The sequence below is a fragment of the Aplidium turbinatum genome, chromosome 1, assembly GCF_918807975.1.
Source record: "Aplidium turbinatum chromosome 1, kaAplTurb1.1, whole genome shotgun sequence".
Classification (NCBI taxonomy): domain Eukaryota; kingdom Metazoa; phylum Chordata; class Ascidiacea; order Aplousobranchia; family Polyclinidae; genus Aplidium; species Aplidium turbinatum.
In genome coordinates this window covers 58124025-58144578 of record NC_137472.1, presented here as the reverse complement: position 1 = coordinate 58144578, position 20554 = coordinate 58124025, and the positions used below count along the sequence as shown (strand labels likewise).

The 20554-nt window shown below is 36.9% G+C and overlaps 1 protein-coding gene and 1 long non-coding RNA gene across 2 annotated transcripts; both read left to right on the top strand.

Annotated features, from left to right (window-relative positions):
• The first annotated feature begins 658 nt into the window (after positions 1 to 658).
• LOC145783953 (microfibril-associated glycoprotein 4-like) lies at positions 659 to 14886 on the top strand. The gene is made up of 6 exons (XM_082595715.1): positions 659 to 824; positions 1532 to 1680; positions 4812 to 4908; positions 5957 to 6053; positions 12572 to 12636; positions 14522 to 14886. Exons 1-6 carry the CDS (start codon positions 662 to 664, stop codon positions 14761 to 14763), a joined length of 813 nt encoding a protein of 270 aa, XP_082451841.1. The 5' UTR covers positions 659 to 661; the 3' UTR covers positions 14764 to 14886.
• On the top strand, positions 6060 to 12309 carry LOC145783991 (uncharacterized). The gene is made up of 4 exons (XR_014290973.1): positions 6060 to 10035; positions 10635 to 10824; positions 11050 to 11170; positions 11450 to 12309. It is a non-coding gene; the product is annotated as an uncharacterized LOC145783991 (long non-coding RNA).
• Positions 14887 to 20554: the final 5668 nt, after the last annotated feature.

Below are 20554 nucleotides of genomic sequence, written 5' to 3'. Positions count from 1 at the left end.
TTGGGTATTGCGGTATTTATTTTGAATTGCTTGCAACTTTTTATTACACAGGTCTCAGTTACACTATCTTTAAAGTAGTGCATCTTCAATTAAATAAGTCGAAAAAAAAGAAAAAAATGTAAAAAGTAAAGCCTTTAATATTGTAATAACTTCAAATTATGAAAGCACACAGCACAGCATTTTAGCTGAACAATAATTTAGATCTAACTTCAACAAAATATTACGTCTTAAATTGAACTACCCAGCATATACAAACTAAAAGCATATCGAAATCATTCAGTCTGAAAATAGCAAAATATCAATAAGAACTGGTACACACGTTTAGTGTTCATGTACAAATAAAATAAGTAGTTAATGAGAGACTTGCGCTTCGCGCACAGATTAATAGTAATGTACAGATTTTGTTGAACAAATTTTCGATTTCCCTGCGGTTCAACTGGTCCATTTCATGGCTCACTGGTGCGACGCAGCGCACCAGTTAACAAACGCTGCGTTAACATCTGTAAGCATTCTCGAAATCAAGATCTTAGCCTTAGACCGCCAGCTCAAGTATGGCTTCATAAGCATGCTGATGATAGCCCAGCCTACTAAAAGCTAAACCATAAATAAAAACAAACCAAAATATTTTTGATTTGCAATCACTGTTTCTTACAGAGTAATCATGACATTTGTAATTACTCTTCTACTTGTGATATTAACTTTGGGCTGTCAGGTTCAGATCAACTTCGGAGCGGGATTGAAAGGATTTAATGGCGATGAGGAACCCATGGAAACACAAGATCCAACGGAAAAGTGCAACTGTTGTGATATAGAAGACCTCAAACGTACGTCATAATACAACAAGTCTACATACGGTATCATCAAAAAGGTTAAAAGTTCACAGAGAAAAGTCTTTTTATCGTTGCTTTGACATAATCGTTTGCAAAAGCTAAATCATTTTTTCCGCGCCAAGTATTTTTACACTTGTAAGAACTTTTTTGTTTGATTTTTAATGTTTTAATAATTGCTGAAAAACAAGATTGTATGAAAATTAGTTGCAGAAAAGTAAAACAAAACGTGTTACTTCAAATTATTATTTTAGTTCACTTGATATAAATCATGCCTTCAAATTAAAAACATGCCTCTGAATGCTGTAAAGTTTGGGTATTCATCAGGACAACTATTGTTTCTAGCACGTTGCAACGTTTATCTGATGAAAACACTTTCACTTTCATCCGATGAAAGTGAAAAGTTACTTTCTTTTTCTTTTCTTTATTCTTTGGTTACTTTCACTTTCATCAGATGAACGTTGCAACTAGTGTTAGAAACGAAACATGCCTCTGTTAAATAGCTATAAGTTGTTTTTAATTATATATTATATCATAACTTTTCGAAATGATTAAACTGTAACTTATTTTTTGCGTAATACTTATTTACTTTTTGACAGAAGACGTCGTTTGATTTTAGATTGTAGGTTTTCTTAAAGAATGTGTTCTATCAAAAGTATGACTTTGTTTCCTGAATAAATATTGGATTGCGTAACTTCTTGTAGATGCAATATTTCCACAAACATGCTCAGACTTTCTTTCCGATGATGGAATCAGCGAGAGTGGAGTTTATACTATCTATCCATATGGGAATGGTGACTTGACCCGTGTAAGGGTTTACTGTGACATGGAAACGGATGGTGGTGGATGGATTGTAAGTAAAAAGAATATTCATCCATATTTCCAAAGCAAAACATATGTCATCAATCAATGTTTCATAATATATAATTGTTTTTTTTGCATCTATGTAAAGCAATTTATAACAATATTGCTCAAAATTTTAGTAACCCTTTTCTTCCATCTTTTTATGTAGTTGCGTCAAAACATCCAATATGCACCTGGTACATTAAATGCGCATCAAAGCTCCAGTTATCGCTTGATGACAGTGTTGAATTACTGGTCAAAACTTCATTTTAACAAGATAAAGATTTAGAAGATGACAACATTTCTGACAACGCACAACATACAGTATACACAGTGCCAGTGACAACACTGTAGGCCAGTGGGCGTAGGCTCTGCTTTCGATCATACAAAAGTTGCTAATTTTATGTTGCTAGATATAAAAGCCGCTTTGATTCTGGTTTTGCGCGTGAAAATTCGTTGTTTGGCCTCAAACATTCAGTACCCTTCCTCTCTCGTTAAAATCAAGTCTTTCCGTTAGAATGACTAGATGGATTTAAAATTATCCTTACTGTATCTCTACTGTGCTCAAACTATATGGTTGCTGTGTATTAAAAATTTGAGCTTGAGTTACGATATATTCCAGATACACTTTAGACACAGGGCAGTGCCAACCGATCTCACGTCAACTACCCTTTAGCCATGGAGAGGGGCACGGCTATTTAAGGGCCCATTTATAATATCTGTTTAATGGTTTTGCCTATTTAAACCAATATAAACAAAGAAAAAGTGTGGAAGGAAGAAACTCAATAGCTTACATGACACGAGGCTGGCTTATTCACCGCTTCTCACACCACCGTGACCTGACTTGGTGCTTTGAAAGTGATGCAAAATGTGTCGTGAAACCACGTAGCCTACAAGCTGCGTTTTATGACGAAGCTTTGCAATAAATGGAAACACTGTGCTGTAAAAATTGTGAGAGAACTCGTTACCTTGTAGGAAGCTGTTCAAAGACGAAAGGTGTGGTGATGTGATCAACCATGGATGCCAAATCAATAATCCATTTTTTGTTGCTCATTCGAGGAATGATTTTACTATCTTCATCAAACGCATTGAATTCTGAGAGTGACACATAAATATTTTGGCGACTTATAACACGACTAAACCACCGAACGGCTGTGAACATGCACACGGATCCTTAGTCAACATCAACATCTGTCGAAAATTGCTTAAACTTGCGATAGTTAAGCACATTTGCACAAATCCTATCTACTGTTGATGTTTTGATTTCAATCACATTACAATAGACATCATCCATGACGTAGCAACGATATTTTCTTGGTGTAAAATGTAGTGGTGACACATTGCAGATGTAAGATTATCCTCTTAGTCTTCACGTCATCTGTTAACGGGTCCATAAAGATTGTAATTCTTCCCTAACATGGAAAGACACCCATCTGTTGCATCTGAGCACAACTTTGGCGGATCCAAATGTGTTTCTACAAGACTTGCACGGTATTCACGATACATCTTTCTTGTTGCCCCGTGAATGGAATAGAAAGTGAGAAATCCATCCCAAATGTTGAATTTTGGCGTAACTCCCCCAATAAACTCCCTTGCAATTGCAAGTACGTAAGTTATGGAACAATGATGTATTCTCGTCATGTTGAGCATTTCTTTTAACACAAATATATATTTTTTTGCTACTTTGATGAGGGCCGCAAAAAGAATGGTTGAGGGCCGCGATTCAGGCTTTGAACTACCAACGCAGGGCCGATTACCGATATTGAGAGAACAAGTTTCCGATAGTTGCTGTCGAGCATTATTCTGTCCACTGACTGCTGTTGAATGGAGAGCTGAAAATGACCTGATCTGACGTTTTTTGCTCAAGCGCACACCCGGAGAGCCGAACCAGCGCCGCTTGATCTTCAGTCGAGCGTTTAATCACTGAGATAGCGTACTGCTTTGACAACACATCGTCCAAATTTTCGGAGATCAGCAAATCAAACAAAAGCCTAATATTGTGTTTGCTGTTTCTTATTTCTGTTAAGTTATTTTATGTAAAGCTTGCACTGTCTTCCTATTTTACTGACACTACACATTTTCGTGTAGTTAGTTAAACAATTCTTAGTAAAAATTTTCAATTTGTTATTACATGTTTTGGAACCAGTGTTTACATAAATAAAGTTTTCAATCAGTCGCATCAAGACCCCTCTTGTCTCTCTCTCTCTCCCTCCGTAGTCGGTTTACGGGCTTACTTTGATACATTGGAACTTTTCTATTTCATAAATTTTTTGAAAGTGTTGTTGTGAAAATACTAGCGTTTGATGAATCTAAAAAAGCAGGACCATGTATTTAATAAAGTGATTTTTCAGATTGTTAGAGTTGGTCTAGTTTTCATGTAACAAAGTGATTGCGGAAATTGACTGAGGAAGCTCCAAAAGAGAGCTTGAAGTGACTGATTTTTTTATATGGCTTCTTCCTTTAAGTGATGTCTCATTTTTTTGGAAAATGTGCATATTTGTGTTATGACAGATAAAAATTTAATTAAGCTATTAATAAAATGAAATTTAAAACGAAACTTACGATTTTTCACAATTTACGCAAATAACCGGATATCTTTACCCATATTTGCTATGCTTTTGTTTTGTTTTTAGCATGAGAGTGACCTTTTCCCCTGCACCTCCGTCTTCTACAGTTATAACCATGAATAAACAAATCAAAGTATCAGCATAAGCAAAGCAAAACATGATTTGTAAACTCCAATGCACACTACGTCATTGTAGGCTCATTAACTGTTCTATTCTATAAATTATGAAAGAGTTTTTTCTTTGTTTAGATTTTATTTTCTTCACATTGGGAGTTTGTGACCGTAACCAACTTTCTTGATGTCTTTTTAAACAAGCTTATGAATTGAGAACTATTTTAATAATAATAATAACAACATTTATATAGCGCTACATCCACAGTGCAAACTATGCTCCTGTGCGCTGTACAGTGTACATGACAATTTCAGTGCAATCACTAAAAATAGTGGCCACTAATGGATTTTGGAAAAGGGGATAAATGGTACTCACAGGGCAAAGTCCCGATAGCTTAATTATTACAGTAATCGTATTTGAAAAATTTACCACCTTTAAAAACTTACGGTAAACAAATTTTCAGGTTTTCCAGAAGAGAATAGATGGTTCAGAGGATTTTTATAGAAACTTTGCTGATTACGTCAAAGGTTTTGGTCGATTAGAAGGAGAGTTCTGGTTAGGTGAGGAAACACTTCAGAAATGTGGACTAAAATGGTTAAACTTGTCTTCAGTAAATAATGGTTCTCATTTTTATCAGGTTATTGATGTATTTGCATAGCGGAATACATACAGATATTGTGGCCGAGATGTGCAACCTAAGTTGTTATTAATATTATTATTGTTACTGGTATCATTAAGTATTATATTTATTACTGAATAATGTAGTTTATTACTAAGTATTGCTATACTAATGTTATTGTTAGATTATTTTTGTCATTGAGGTTGTTGTTATTATTTGCATAATAGAATGGATAGAAATGTTAATTATGTTCGAGTTGTGCAACTAAAGTGACCATTTTACCACCAAGTTGACAAATTAATTGCTATGTCTGGTGAAATTGTTTAGCTTACGTGTATTTGTAACAGCCTAGCTTAATTTTGTTTTAACATAAGTTACTATTAAAATTTTAAAATGATCACAATCAACTTGGACGTTTCTTGTGCACTCACATCGCGTTCTGATGGGGACTTTGATTTATTAAATTTTATGTATGACGTCACAGAGCAAGTAGCGCTTTTTGGCAAATTGAAAAAAAATCATTTCAAAATGCAAAACCAAAAATATGGCTCAATATAAACAATTCGGTTTTCTGAACTAGTGTTGATTGCTTAACTTCTTGCAAAAATCTATGTATGGAGAGTTTATAACCTCGTAGTGATACCTAGTGTACCTACTGCACTGATGAGGCTGTATGACCGAAATAATGTACCACAGTTTGCAGTTATGGTCCATACTACAAAATGTTATGGTCCATGACCACACTACAAAATGTTATGGTTATGGTCCACCTTATGGTCCACCACACATGTTCACACTACAAAATGAAAAGCTAGACCACAGACAACAGGTTTTCCCAATTTACCGCTTATTAATTTTGTGCCACATGATAATGCTGAAACGCCGCGCAAACACCAGTTTGAACAATCTTGCTTTATTGTGACACTGAAATAAGACATTTTTTCAACAATACTGTAGGCTATTGCCTAAAAATCTCTCATTTTTTTCAGGATTAGATGTTCTTCACAAATTGACTAAAGATGGAGAATATGAAATGAGAGTAGACATGGAGGATTTTGAAGGCGAAACAAGACATGCTTCATACAAGTAAGAGAACGTTTTTGTCTTAGAACTTTAAATTAAATAACTAGGCTTGATTTCATGTTACAGTATATGAGTAGACTATCATAAAAAGAAAAAAAGAAATCGAAAAAAGAAAAGCAAATCAATGAAACGGCAAGGCAGAGGAAAAGCAAAATCACATGACGCTTAATTGCATAAGAAAAAACACAAATCTATGACTCAAAAATTTTCAATTTTTGTGTATGTAGATCAGATCTGTTATTTCAATTTATGAAGAACACCAGTCGGTTGGTTACCTGAAAAGGGCTAACATGAGTATGGCCGAAAACGTTTGTAATGTTTAGTTTATTTTCATGTTTTTATGTTAAATGCCGTTTGGTTGTTAGGTTTTATTTGTCTACGACATAAAGCTGTTCTATACATCTTGTAATCAGGGTTATCATCTTCATAATAAAATACTATGATTTGTATATCAACCTGTGTCTTAGTTATAACTTTCACAGTCACTGTTGTGTTGTGAAGATATTTCTGTTTGTATAGTTTCGGGAAAGAGTTTGCTTTTTTGTACCAAAGACAGGCAAGACACAACAATACTATAGGGTTGAGCATTACAAGAATATATTTCTCATATTTACAAATAGTTTATAAGTCAAACGTTTTCGGCTTAACTTAAGCCCTCATCAAGAAACTGAAAATATTTATAAATTCCAGTAAATTTAAACTTCTTGAAGGTAGCTACCCAGCAAACATTGATTGCTGGGCCAGCATTGGCTATATGCTGGGTATGTTGGCACAAGGTCGGCAATTTCGTCCAACATTTTGCCAACATTGCCAACAATACGCCAACAATTTCAATACTTCTTATTGAGCGTTGAAAAAGGTCTCAAAGATTTTATTTCAGGTTTATTTGTTTTAAACTTGAAAAATACTAACACAAACCTCTTTTCATGTGGTATTGCTTCAAAACACAGTTGTGTGATTGGTTAACATCGGTCAGAAGCATTGCCAACGTTGTGCCAATTCATAACAATTTTGGCGTTTTCTTTCAAATTATGCAAATGTATGCCATCATTTTGCTACAATTTTAAATTTTAATAATAGGCGATCAATGCTGTTATTATTTTCTGATACCGTACAAGTATATTATGAATATTTAAGACCAGCGTTGGTCAGAAGAGTAGCCAATGCTTTGCCAACAAAGTAGTTTCATTTCAGTTTGTTTATGCCAAACTGAGCAGAGATCTAGAAAAAGGTAGGAGCAACAAAACGCGAACGAGATAACGTGCTTGACCGAAACAGTTTAAAGTTTCCATTAGCCTACACGTTTCCACAAAATAAACAATTGCAACGTTGGCTATATGCTGGATGTGAGGGCACAAGGTCGGCAATTTTGTCCAACATTGCCAACAATATGCCAACAATTTCAATACTTCTTATTAAGCGTTCAAAAAGGTCTCAAAGATTTTATTTCAGGTTTATTTGTTTCAAACTTGAAAAATACTAACACAAACCTCTTTTCACGTGGTATTGCTTCAAAACACAGTTGTGTGATTGGCTAACATCGGTCAGAAGCATTGCCAACGTTGTGCCAATTCATAACAATTTCAGTGTTTTCTTTCAAATTATGCAAATGTATGCCATCATTTTGCTACAATTTTAAATTTTAATAGTAGGCTATCAATGCTGTTATTATTTTCTGATACCGTACAAGTATATTATGAATATTTAAGACCAGCGTTGGTCAGAAGAGTAGCCAATGCTTTGCCAACAAAGTATAGTTTCATTTCAGTTTGTTTATGCCAAACTGAGCAGAGGTCAAGAAAAAGGTAGGAGCAACAAAACGCGAACGAGATAACGTGCTTGACCGAAACAGTTTTACAGTTTCCATTAGCCTACACGTTTCCACAAAATAAACAATTGCAACGTTGGCTATATGCTGGATGTGAGGGCACAAGGTCGGCAATTTCGTCCAACATTGCCAACAATTTCAATACTTCTTATTAAGCGTTCAAAAAGGTCTCAAAGATTTTATTTCAGGTTTATTTGTTTTAAACTTGAAAAATACTAACACAAACCTCTTTTCACGTGGTATTGCTGCAAAACACAGTTGTGTGATTGGCTAACATCGGTCAGAAGCATTGCCAACGTTGTGCCAATTCATAACAATTTCAGTGTTTTCTTTCAAATTATGCAAATGTATGCCATCATTTTGCTACAATTTTAAATTTTAATAGTAGGCGATCAATGCTGTTATTATTTTCTGATACCGTACAAGTAGGCTATATTATGAATATTTAAGACCAGCGTTGGTCAGAAGAGTAGCCAATGCTTTGCCAACAAAGTAGTTTCATTTCAGTTTGTTTATGCCAAACTGAGCAGAGGTCTAGAAAAAGGTAGGAGCAACAAAACGCGAACGCAATAACGTGCTTGATACCGAAACAGTTTGAAGTTTCCATTAGCCTACACGTTTCTACAAAATAAACAATTGCAACGTTGGCTATATGCTGGATGTGAGGGCACAATGTCGGCAATTTCGTCCAACATTGCCAACAATACGCCAACAATTTCAATACTTCTTATTAAGCGTTCAAAAAGGTCTCAAAGATTTTATTTCAGGTTTATTTGTTTTAAACTTGAAAAATACTAACACAAACCTTTTTCATGTGGTATTGCTGCAAAACACTGTTGTGTGATTGGCCAACCTCGGTCAGAAGCATTGCCAACGTTGTGCCAATTCATAACAATTTTGGTGTTTTCTTTCAAATTAAGCAAATGTATACCATCATTTTGCTATGATTGTAATAATAGGCTATCAATGCTGTTATTCTTTTTATGATACCGTACAAATATAACTTACCGGTACTATGAATATTTAGGACCAGCGTTTTAGTTGGTTTATGTCAAACGAAGCAGAGATCTTGAAAATGGTAGGAGCAACAAAACGCGAGCGTGATAACGTGCTTGATGCCGAAACAGTTTAAAGTTTCCATTAGCCTACACGTTTCCACAAAATAAACAATTGTAAGGTTGGTTATTATATGCTTGATGTGTTAGCACTTCATTTCAGCACTTGTTTTATAATTTAAAAATACCAATAGCCTAAATGACTCTTTCATGTGGTTTAGTAGAAAAACATAGTTTTTCCAGCATATTCTGGCACCAACAACATTATGATATAAATCGTTTGTTCATATTCAATTGCTTCAGATAATTTAGTGCAAGAGATATCTTGTGATTCAGAGGGCACTTCCAGGAAGTTTACGCTTTGGCGCCACCAATATATTGTTAGCAACAGCTAACAAATAATAAAAATAAAAACGTGGTTGCAAATTCAAGTTGCCAGGTCTTCATTTTTTTTCCTGGAGTCAACAACAGCTTTATTAACTTTCACGTTTAACAATACTATAATGTGTTTTAATATTTTGTCAGGAGCAGTCATGTTGCGTCGAAATCTCTCCTCAATTTCTTGAAGCAAGATTTCACAAAACGATCGCTACTTTTACTTTCAACGATCCGGCAAATCGTTTTTTCTTCTCTCGCGGTGCATAGAGCAATACTGCAGGCACAATAATTGTTGTGAAAACTCCATTATGACGTCACTACTTAAACTTTGACTGGGCAATATGACGCGTTGAAGTGAAATAGGCAACAAAGCTTTAGAATGCGGCGATGTGTTATATCAACGTGAGAAGACGCAATTTAGAAGAAGAACTTGGTTTTTTTTATGAAGGAAGACAAAGGCCATGACTTAATCCTTTGCTAAAGGGATTATGACGTCACTCGATTCACTTCGACTGTTCAAGCATGGCGGTTGTGCGCAATACACAATTACGTGGAGAGCCGAAAGCACAATGTTTATGTGAACAGCGCTAAGAGGAATTTTCGCTTCTTGCATCGAAAATATAAAAAAATCGAATTCAATTGAAATATTACGGCCGAAAGGAGTTTTAGAAATGATCAAAATGAAACTATAGGAATGACTTACTACAATGTTTATGAAAACCTGGTAAGTGAATGTCTTTTATTCATTGAACCTGAAATAATTGTGTAAAGTCGTTTTTGTCACTAGGCTACGTTTACTCAGTTTAAAGAAAGTTATAAAACTCAATGACCAATGGAAAACTTTCATATGAAATATTCTCGTGACAAATTTAGTGCCAGTGCTCTTAGATGAGTGCTAAGAGCATATCAGCAAAGTAGCAGAGCTTGTGATGCCCCACAACATGTGTTGTGTAGGGTTTTACTCAATCTTTGATTTTGCTGCTCCGGCGGTGTTTGCCTGACTGCTTGAATGTGTTCGTATTTTTATGTCGTGTGGATAGGTTTGTGATGGTTGTAGAGTATTTGCAAATGTAGCTTTCATTGCAGTCAGCTGAATAATAATAATAATAATATGTTTTATTTTGCGCCCATTGCGACAACATATAGACTACAGTAGCCTACACTGCGACCTACATACGCAACACAACAGACGACTGGAATCCCAAAATAAACTTTAAACGTTGGTTGTCATTTGTAACAGTCGAAAATGTCTGTAACAAGTGCTGAAGCTTTTTAATATGATGGATGAAACCCCTGTCATTACATTCGATTTACATTTTGCAGGTCGCAAATTTAAGTCAAGTTGTTGGCAAAAATGCAAGCGATTGTATCAGTGAACTTATGTCAACTATTATTATCGAACACAACACAGTTCAAGTCATGTCGAGAACAAAGAAAGAAAAGAAAAAAACATCGTGAAGTCTAAGCACTCGTTTGATTGTTTAAAAAAAGAATCTGAAAAAAGTTGTTCTTGGTGAGTACGGATAAATGTTTCTACTACGACTAAATGATTATGTCATAACTATGCCATTTTGCTCTTTTGATTAATGTATGATGTAATTGTGAAGAGTATTGAGTAATGTATGAAAATGTTTTAGTGGTGTACTCGCATTGATGTGAACAACGAACATGGTGGTTAGTAGGCTATGTCGGCATTTATACACTGATTTAACACTTCTTTTTTTACTTTCATGATTAGACATGGTGATGGCGCACGACAAAGCTGCTGCCGTGCAGCAATTTGATGAAGAGTTTCAGAGTGATTTCGAAATTGCAAGGACAGGCAATTGGTGGCCGAAAAGGGCAAAAACTAACTTTTGGTGAGCTTGTTATATGTTTGAAAGACAACAGCGAATGTGTTGCTTTAGTTGTTGAATAACTACTGTACACGCAATTAGAATGTATTGGAACTTGATTATTGCTCTGCGTGGCTCAGAATCGAATGATAAGTTTTTTGTCACGCACGTTGGAGAGAGGGATATTACATTGATATTGCAGATTGTCAATTAACTTCGTATTATCCTGGACGACAACTGATCAAAATCCTACACTGTTGCCAAACAGCCCTCTTGAATTAAATATTTTTGTTTCATTTGCAGGAATTCAGAATGATAAAGATACACAAGAAAAAGCTGCTGATGTGCAATGAATCTCCATCTATCAATTCGATTTGATGTGGCTTGTTTCTAATAAATGTGAAAATATACGAAGCTCGGCTGTTACTTTGCTTTGTCACAAAGGGAGTAGTGTTGCTTATAAATCCGTGTTGCTGCTGTTCTTTCGCCCAAGGATTAGCTAGGTTCAACAATAAACTTTTGGTGATGAGCGAGGTTTAGGTACAGAGACGTTTGGCAAATGTAGATGCCAATGCTGTTCAGATGTTTTATGCACCAGCTTGCTTCGCATGTCCAACCTTGGTCAAAGCGCGGGCATCACAATAGTCAATAGGTCAGAAGCAGCATCATGGTGCATAAAAGTCAACCAGAATTTAGGCGCCAGATGAAGCAAAATGGTGCACAAGCCATCTTGCCAACGTTGGCCAGACACAGATGCCAACGTTGGCAAGATGAAGCAAAATGGTGCATAAAACATTTTGCCAACGTTGGCAAGATACAGAAGCCAACGTTGGCTAGATGCAGAAGTCGACGTTGGCTAAATGCAGACGCCAACGGTGGCAAGATGCAGACGCCAACGCTGGTCAGATGCATCCAAATGGTGCATAAAACATTTTGCCAATGTTGGCAAGATGCAGAAGCCAATGTTGGCAAGATGCAGAAGCCAACGTTGGCAAGATGCAGAAGCCAGCGTTGGCAAGATGCAGACGCCAACGCTGGCCAGATGCATCCAAATGGTGCATAAAACATTTTGCCAACGTTGGCAAGATGCAGAAGCCAACGTTGGCAAGATGCAAATGCCAGCGTTGGCAAGATGCATAATCCAATGTTGGCAAGATGCAGAAGCTAACGGCGGCAAGATGCAGACGCCAACGCTGGCCAGATGCATCCAAATGGTGCATAAAACATCTTGCCAGCGTTGGCGTCTGCATCTTGCCAATGTTGCGGCCAACTTCTTGCCAATGTTGCCCCAACAATCAATGTTTACTGGGTAACTAACTGTAACTGACTATAAGCATCAAGAAACACGTAGCTGTTGGAGTCTTGTGTCTTTCGTCAAAAGACCAGTGTAACATATACCTTTGGTCTCTGTGTTTTTTGTTTCAGTGACTTTGTGGTTGGAGTTGGAACAAATTATACGATGACTTTTGGAGGATACAGTGGAACTGCAGGTAGAGTTTGTTTCAACTTGACAGTTGATCGAGAGACAAATTATCAAAATAGCAGTTTTTTAAACGACAGTCCCATAAAATGACAATCCATTGAAGTAGAGTAACGGTGATCAAAACGACATGTCATTGAAAAATTAGCCCAATCTATTGAAACGACAGGAATTCGGGGGAACTAAGGACTGGGGAATTGGACCAATTGAATCATTTCAAGAATTTGTCCAACGATTTTCGTCTGGAGAATAATTTACTAAATCTAATAACCTCCAATATCTTCATTCTCGAAATCTTAAGGATCCACTTTTGTTTTTGTTTTTTTTAAATACCAAATTTTTCATAGAAAATTTATTTTTAATTAATTTGTTTCTCTTTCGCGGCCACGGACGTATACACACGTCTTGCAATTTTTGCCATGATGACCATGGACGTATCCATACGTCCAAGGTAAAAAGGTACGGTATTTCAAGCAAAAAAATGTAAATGATGGCAACTTCATAGTCTTTACCTGTCCATTTTTGGCTATTTGAAAAAAAAAAATTTTGGCAGTGCAGTTATCAGATGAGGACTTCTTAAAGATGGGGACACAGTGGATTTTTTACCTTTTACTCATTTGAATTGGCAGTCAAAACTGGCTTGTCAACTCCTTACTTTGGAATTTTTCTATAAAAAAGACTGTACATTACGTAAACGTTTTTGCTTAAAATTTTCCAAATTTGTCCATAATCATTCTGCTGTATCTCCTAAAGTATTGCGCGCAGAAACAACGTAAATTTTTTCTCATGTGCAGAATTGTTTTGGCATTATAATAAACTACATATATTTTCATATTATTGCATCATGCTTGGGTAGTAAAGGTTATAATGAAGTATACTTTTTTGCCAATTTTTAATTTTTTTAGAAATTATAAAAAATACCATTTGGAAAGTTGCTAGTTGTACATTGAATGGTTTAAATTTTATTGCAAAGCTTTGCATCTTCGGGTAGCTGAAGATGTATGCTTCCATTTGATGTCAAGATTGTGCGTCTACGTCGATCATCATGAGATGGTATAACGGCATACAAAAGATTTTTGTGAAAAATGTCTGGTTATTTAGATTAAACGTCGAGACCTCAGTGGTTGCGAAAGAGTTAAATTTCGATGCTAAAGCTTCGACACAAATAAAAACTTTTATGAAGAATGGACAAAGCAAAAATAAAATCCGAAAACAGCAATTTTAGTTATGGGTGCCAACCTTAAAAAAATTAAGCTAATTTTTGCCACTTTTTAGTACCCTTTTGCGTATTTTGTGGCCAAAGATTGTTTTTTTTTTAAGACTGCACAGTTGGCATCAAAACTAGATTTTCGGAAAAGTAAGAAAAATGTTTTTGGTTTAACAATAAAGTTAAACATAAAATCATTGTTATATGACGAGTAGGAATTTCATTTTTGTTTTGTTGAAACGTTTTGCTTAATAATCATGAGAAGATTTTTAAGATTATTGCAAAGGGTAAAACTTGTTAGGAAGGTTACAATTATTCTGCTTGCTAAGTTGTAACCACAATAACCAGAAACTTTACTTTGTGCTTGTTATGATTTTATTCAAAGTTATTCATTCAAAACATTAAGACTTTTTTTCTTCATTTACACAAGGTAGGCTGGTATATGATCAGTTATCTTTGACCAACTAAATATTTAACATTTCTTTCTCACTAAAATAAACAAAATGTAATAGATATGTTGATGATGCATCTAAATTAGCTACTACACTAATTTAGCTATTTTCTAATCAAACAACTTATTATTTTATGTTTTTCTAAATTTATTTTTTCATGACACAATGAGGCCGACTGTTGACCATCATGTAAATGTATTTTTTAAAGGAGTTTTTTTAATTGTCATATTTTTCAGGACAAGCATTGATTTCAGCACGATTCAGTGCCAAGGATCGTGACCAGGATACCCACTCGGATGGAAGTTGCGCCAATTTATACAAAGGTGGTTGGTGGTATACAGCTTGTCATCACGCCAATCCCAATGGATTGTACTTGGGAGGACCACATGAGTCATATGCTGATGGAATAGAATGGAGGCAGTGGCGAGGATATCATTACTCTCTCAAACGAATTGAGATGAAGCTAAAGAAAAAATAAAAATGCACAATGTATAATATGATCAGCTTTGTGCGCTGTAAATGTAACTATGATGTAAAACAGTAAAATAACATGCATGTAATTTTTGTTTATTTGTGCTGAATATACAGTATTGCATATCAACATATTGCACCACATATAGCACATGTAGATTTCTATAGGCAACGAAAAGTTTATTTATCAGTCAAAGACTTATTCGGCATTGACACCAAGCTTCAATATATAAGACTTGCTGTTAGTCATATTTGTTGTAATTCTTGCTTCAATCTACAAGTTTCAAAAGCTTCAGTGCAGTAGGTCACTTCAGCAGCAATCAACTTTATCAAATAGAAATAATTTTTGACACTGATCTGTGAAATTTTCTAAAAGTTTTCCGATCTAATACTAGTTGGTAATGAATAACAGATTATGTCACCTGGGAGCAGTAAAATAAATGTGACGGCTTTTAGAATCTTCTATTAGGGAGAGGGTTAATCGGATTTTTTCAAATCTAAATTTAACCTTGGTTTTAGTAAGCAACAGTACACTCTAAGACAGGGGCGTCCAACCCGTGGCCCGCGGGCCACATGTGGCCCGCGAGAAGGTTCTGAGTGGCCGCGTGATATTTTTCGAAATGACATATATTATATAATCAACTCAATCGCCAACGTAATTTATGGCGAACTTACATTCCGATAAATTGGCATTTATTGTTTGCTTTCTTTCTCTATTACTCTATAATCCCTAGTGGATGGGGTGCGCAACTGTTCAAGTTAATTTTATTGTATCACAATGCACATTGTTACGCATCACATTTTCCACATTGTTACGTCCACCCTTTTCCACACAATAGTCCTGGTGCTTCAAGAGTCAGTCAATCAGCAATATTTCTTGCTTTTAGCGAGAGAAGTTCAAAACTTTCTATTGCTAGAATTTTACAAAAAAAATTGTTTCTTAAGAAAAAGATCAGAGGATTCATAGATTGGCAGTTTTCGTGACATCATTATTCGGCAGCACTTACTTGTGCGAGCAAGTTTTTCGTGGATGAACCTAGGGACAGCCGGACAATACATTACGGGACGCGCAACTCCGCTGTTCCGGCAACATCAGAAGGGTCAATTGCCAATTTGACATTTTTTACGCTTTGCTGCTGGCTTGCTTTCAACTAAAAACCTTAAAACCACTTTAAAACCAACTTCACTCTTCTTATATAACCCATAAAATGTACAAACACATTTCTAAGATTAGAATTTGGGTGTAAGGGTTTTAATTAGAAATTATCAGACAGTCACTTTTAAGATTACAAATTAGCAGTAAATACTCAAGTGGCCCGCGCAACCATTCGTAAACTACATGTGGCCCTTTGGCCAAAAAGGTTGGACACCCCTGCTCTAAGACCTCCGGTAAAAAGTTTTAAAATTTTTGTCCAAACAATTCCTTTACCCTAAAAATTGTTTTTTTTTGACCTACAAGTCAAATATTTGGCTCGACGGCTGTGGCTCGACGGATTTTGGTTGCAAGTAGCCTACACCTAGTGGAAGACCAGTCAGCTTGACCATACATCCATAGTCCAGCCAGCTATGTACATTGACCAGCTGAACTGAACATAATCCATAGATACACATTTCACTTGTTTTATATAATTCAAAGTAGGCGATTGTCATCACAAACTTTTCTAACAGTAGTTGCAACCATCACTACATGAGGCCTACTTCTGGGCGACATTGTATGACGTAAACAATGGCGCATTGTATCCAACCCTCATCGCGACAAAAACAAAACATTGATGATGTCTTGTCATGACTATATCTTGATATCGCATCTGTCTTGAGCGTATATGGATAAATGAAATGTTAATTAAAAAACTGCAGTATTCTCATACTGGGCTTACGCTTTTTTAGTGTCTAACAAAACATTACAAATTGTTAAAAGGAAATTACGGAGAAATATTAAACAATCGAAGAGATTTTAATGCACAAAACAATGCTCCACTTTCAGTAGATAAACTCACTGCAAATCGAAGTATGCCGCTAGGCTACGTATGTTTGAAATAACAATGGTTGTTTCCTTTTTGGATTGACATTGCTTTCTTTGTATCTGATGAGCAATGGTTTGGCAACCTCGTCTTTCCGTTACAAAGTCTTTCTAAATGAGCAAAGTTTCCTCTGCAAGGTCTTTTTTCTTTTCCAACTGCCGTTTCAGATCCAGAAAGGCTCAGCAATCCTTTTTTTACATTTTACGAAGGATGCAATATGAGACAACCAGTTTTGTTTCCATAACTTTATGTCAAGTTACGTAGAAACGATTACGTTTTTGATCAGTTTTTGACTCTTGCTTTATTATTTATTGCAACTCTGCAACTATTGACATCATGCAAATAATTTAACCAAAATGCGACATTTGCAAATTTTTATAACGGCGCAAGAATGAAGGAAAAATATACAAGGTACGAAACTTCAATTCATCTAAAATGGGTTTAAGGTCCATTTCTGCAAGTAGTGGGTTATGCACAGGGCTGTGGAGTAGGGAGGGCCGTCAATGTACCTTTTTTGTCAAATCACTTAGCAACTCGGCTCAGACAGGAGGCTTAGGTCACAAACAATTATTCTGAAATTTTTTTTTCGGGTGGCGGGAAAACACCGCACAAAAAAGTCAATATTACCCAAACACAAAAATAAAAAACATTTTTTCCTAAAAAAAAAATTTAAATAATTAAAAAAATAGAAAATACACAAAACGAAGAAAACAGTCAAAAACAATCAGAGAACGTAACCTTTTTTTGACTCAAAACGTGAACGCTGTGAGCGAGCAGCAGTTCGCGTCAGCATAAGTTCATGTCTGTTGTCATGGCCGATGACTTCATCGCTTACTTCGGTGACGAGTTTGACTGCGCACTCCACTGCTTGTGTGCAGCATGGAAAACTGTCAATCGATATAGGAACATCGGTCTCGACGAAAAGCTCTGTGAGCTGTTGGATGCTGAAATCGCGTAGATTGGCGGCTCAGTGAATTTCCGCTCGCTCCACCGGAGCAACGAGTCTGTTGTCAAATCTGTGCACCCAAAGTTTAGTTTAGGAATTTCGAAACGACGTAACCCACCCGTGTACTACTGTACTCGTCCCTTGCTTTCTGGATCTGATGAACTGCAAGCTTACGCATTGGTTTAGACTCGTCATGCAGAAGGGCCAACACTACATTCTCCGAATACGCAGCAAAGGCGTTTGTTTGTACGCAACTGTCGACGACTTTTATTGATTGGCCTGTCAGATAGCAAGTCAGCTTAACCAACGGTTATTAAAAACTGAAAAATTTTTGATAAATTTCTGTTTTAAAATATTTCGTCGTCATCGTCGTATGAGCCTCTGGGGCCGAGGGTATATCCTTTTACCACCCCAGATTCACGATGTTCCCGGACTGCACTGGAAGGCTACTAGAGAGCAGCCAGTCTTTGGTTTCATCATCCATGACACGCAGACCTTCCACTCCGTTAGGTGGCTTGAAGATGGAACAGCCATTGATGATGTGGTCTTTAAAATATTTAGTTACATGCTACAATAAGACAACTTCATTAACTTGTGTTTGTTTCGAAATATTTCTTGTAGAAAGGAATGTTGTTTTAAGTTTTCAAATACCAAGTCATTTGTTTTGTCATGCATTTGAAGCAATACACAAGAATCTTAGAATGAAAAAAGCATTAACATTTCAAACTCATCTTGAATTTTTAAAAACCTGGTAAGGATTATTATTACAAAATAGTAGAATGCAGACTATGCCTAACCGGTGTGACGCTCCAAGAATTATCACCGTCCCAAAACGGTTTGTTTGCCAAATCGTTTAGTTATCAATTTATTTGAGACGTTATATGAGAGCAATGCAAGGATCTGCATACCTAGATTGAAAGTGAAGCTTGATTAGCATTAACGATACATATTCATGCATTGATTATTGGAACACACCACAAGAAGAAAATCTCCGGAGACATCACTCCAGAGAAGTTCACCACCGCATTTTCCCTTGTGAAACCACACAAGTCTCGAAGGCCGGATAAGATCTGCTCTAAACTTGTGCTTCATGCTGGCCCTGCCTTCAAGTCTTGGTTGCGTAGATCCCTTTCTTCCTACTTGCACCACCTCACAATCTCAAAAATCTGATGAAGAGCTTTAGGAACTGCGATCTCTATGGCTCACAAGCCACCAGAGGACCCAAGAAGTTATCGTCCAATCATAAATGGAATTATGAATGTAATTCAAGTACCAATAGGTTCTATTCGTTCATCTCTGACGTCAAAACCCGCCTCATTGGCCTGACACTACTGAAACATGTGTGGATGCGCCTCAATCGTCTTCGCACTTGCGTCGGGCTTTTCCGCTCAACCATGCACCTAGGGGGAATGGCCTCCTCATCCTGTGAATGTGGTGCCGAGGAACAGACCGCAGACCACATAATCAATGACTGTACCATCGGTACCCGGTCAATTGGTCGAAAGACATTTGGTCGACAGTCATTTGGTCGACAGACATTTGGTCGACAGGACGTTTGGTCGACAGACAATTGGTCGACAAGACATTTGGTCGACAGGACATTTGGTCGACAGACATTTGGTCGACAGGACATTTGGTCGACAGACATTTGGTCGACAGGACGTTTGGTCGACAGACATTTGGTCGACAGGACATTTGGTCGACAAGACATTTGGTCGACAGGACATTTGGTCGAAAGAACGATTCGTTTTAGGGTTAACTAACCCTAACCTAACCCTAATCCTAACCCTAACCCTAACCCTAGCCTTAACCCTAACCCTAACCTAACCCTAACTCTAACCCAAATGTCCTGTCGACCAAATGTCTTGTCGACCAAATGTCTTGTCGACCAAATGTCTTGTCGACCAAATGTCTGTCGACGAAATGTCTTGTCGACCAAATGTCTGTCGACCAAATGTCTTGTCGACCAAATGTCTTGTCGACCAAATGTCCTGTCGACCAAATGTCTGTCGACCAATTGTCTGTCGACCAAACGTCCTGTCGACCAAATGTCTGTCGACCAATTGACTGTCGACCAAATGTCTTTCGACCAATCGACCGGCCACCGTACCATCTTCAAACCACCTTATGGAGTAGAAGCTCTGAGCGTCTTAGATGATGAAACCGCAGACTGGCTGCTGTCTAGTAGCTTTCCAGTGTAGTCCTAAAACTAGTGAATCTGGGGTGGTATAAGGATAAACCCTCGGCTCCAGATGCTCACGACAAAGAAGATCTGGAGTTTTGATGAAAAGTTTATTGATGCGTGGATGTTTAATGGGAGAGGACAAAACTATCCATTATTGGGGCACGACTGCTGAGATATTTGGTTGAGGGGTTGAAAAGTCTAGTTTTGCTTATGTATCGGCTCTCTCGTTTTAAGCAGGTTTCAGTAGGCAAGGACCGAGATGGTCATCAGTCGCTTGTCGGTTGTGAGAGTCACGGTTGTTTGTTGCAGAGAAATTATAGATTTTTAATCTGACCGAGTGTTATTCACTGTGCCTTGACCTGTGACTTGCAGTCACAGATGATATGGGCTGCCGACCAGCTGTTAGATATTTAATAGTATCTCAGAAAGGGTAGCTTTTCCAAATAGATGGAGTTACTGTGGAATCTCGTTGGGGTGTGCCACTCTTAGATCACTTCATCATAGTTAAAATCAGGGGTGTGGAGTCGGGAAAACGATATACGTATCGTATTATAACTGGCCTACTCTGAGTCCCTCTTCAGTATTGGCAGGTTTTTGAGGGATTTTGAAGTGATTGAAATTAAAAAGGCAATTTTTACAAACATCG

Bases quoted from the DNA above. Each gene is read 5' to 3' on its own strand.
- LOC145783953 (XM_082595715.1), top strand. From the start codon at position 662: ATGACATTTGTAATTACTCTTCTACTTGTGATATTAACTTTGGGCTGT. The intron at 825-1,531 runs GTACGTCATAAT...AACTTCTTGTAG, and splicing joins TGATATAGAAGACCTCAAAC to ATGCAATATTTCCACAAACA. The intron at 6,054-12,571 runs GTAAGAGAACGT...TTTTTGTTTCAG, and splicing joins ACAAGACATGCTTCATACAA to TGACTTTGTGGTTGGAGTTG.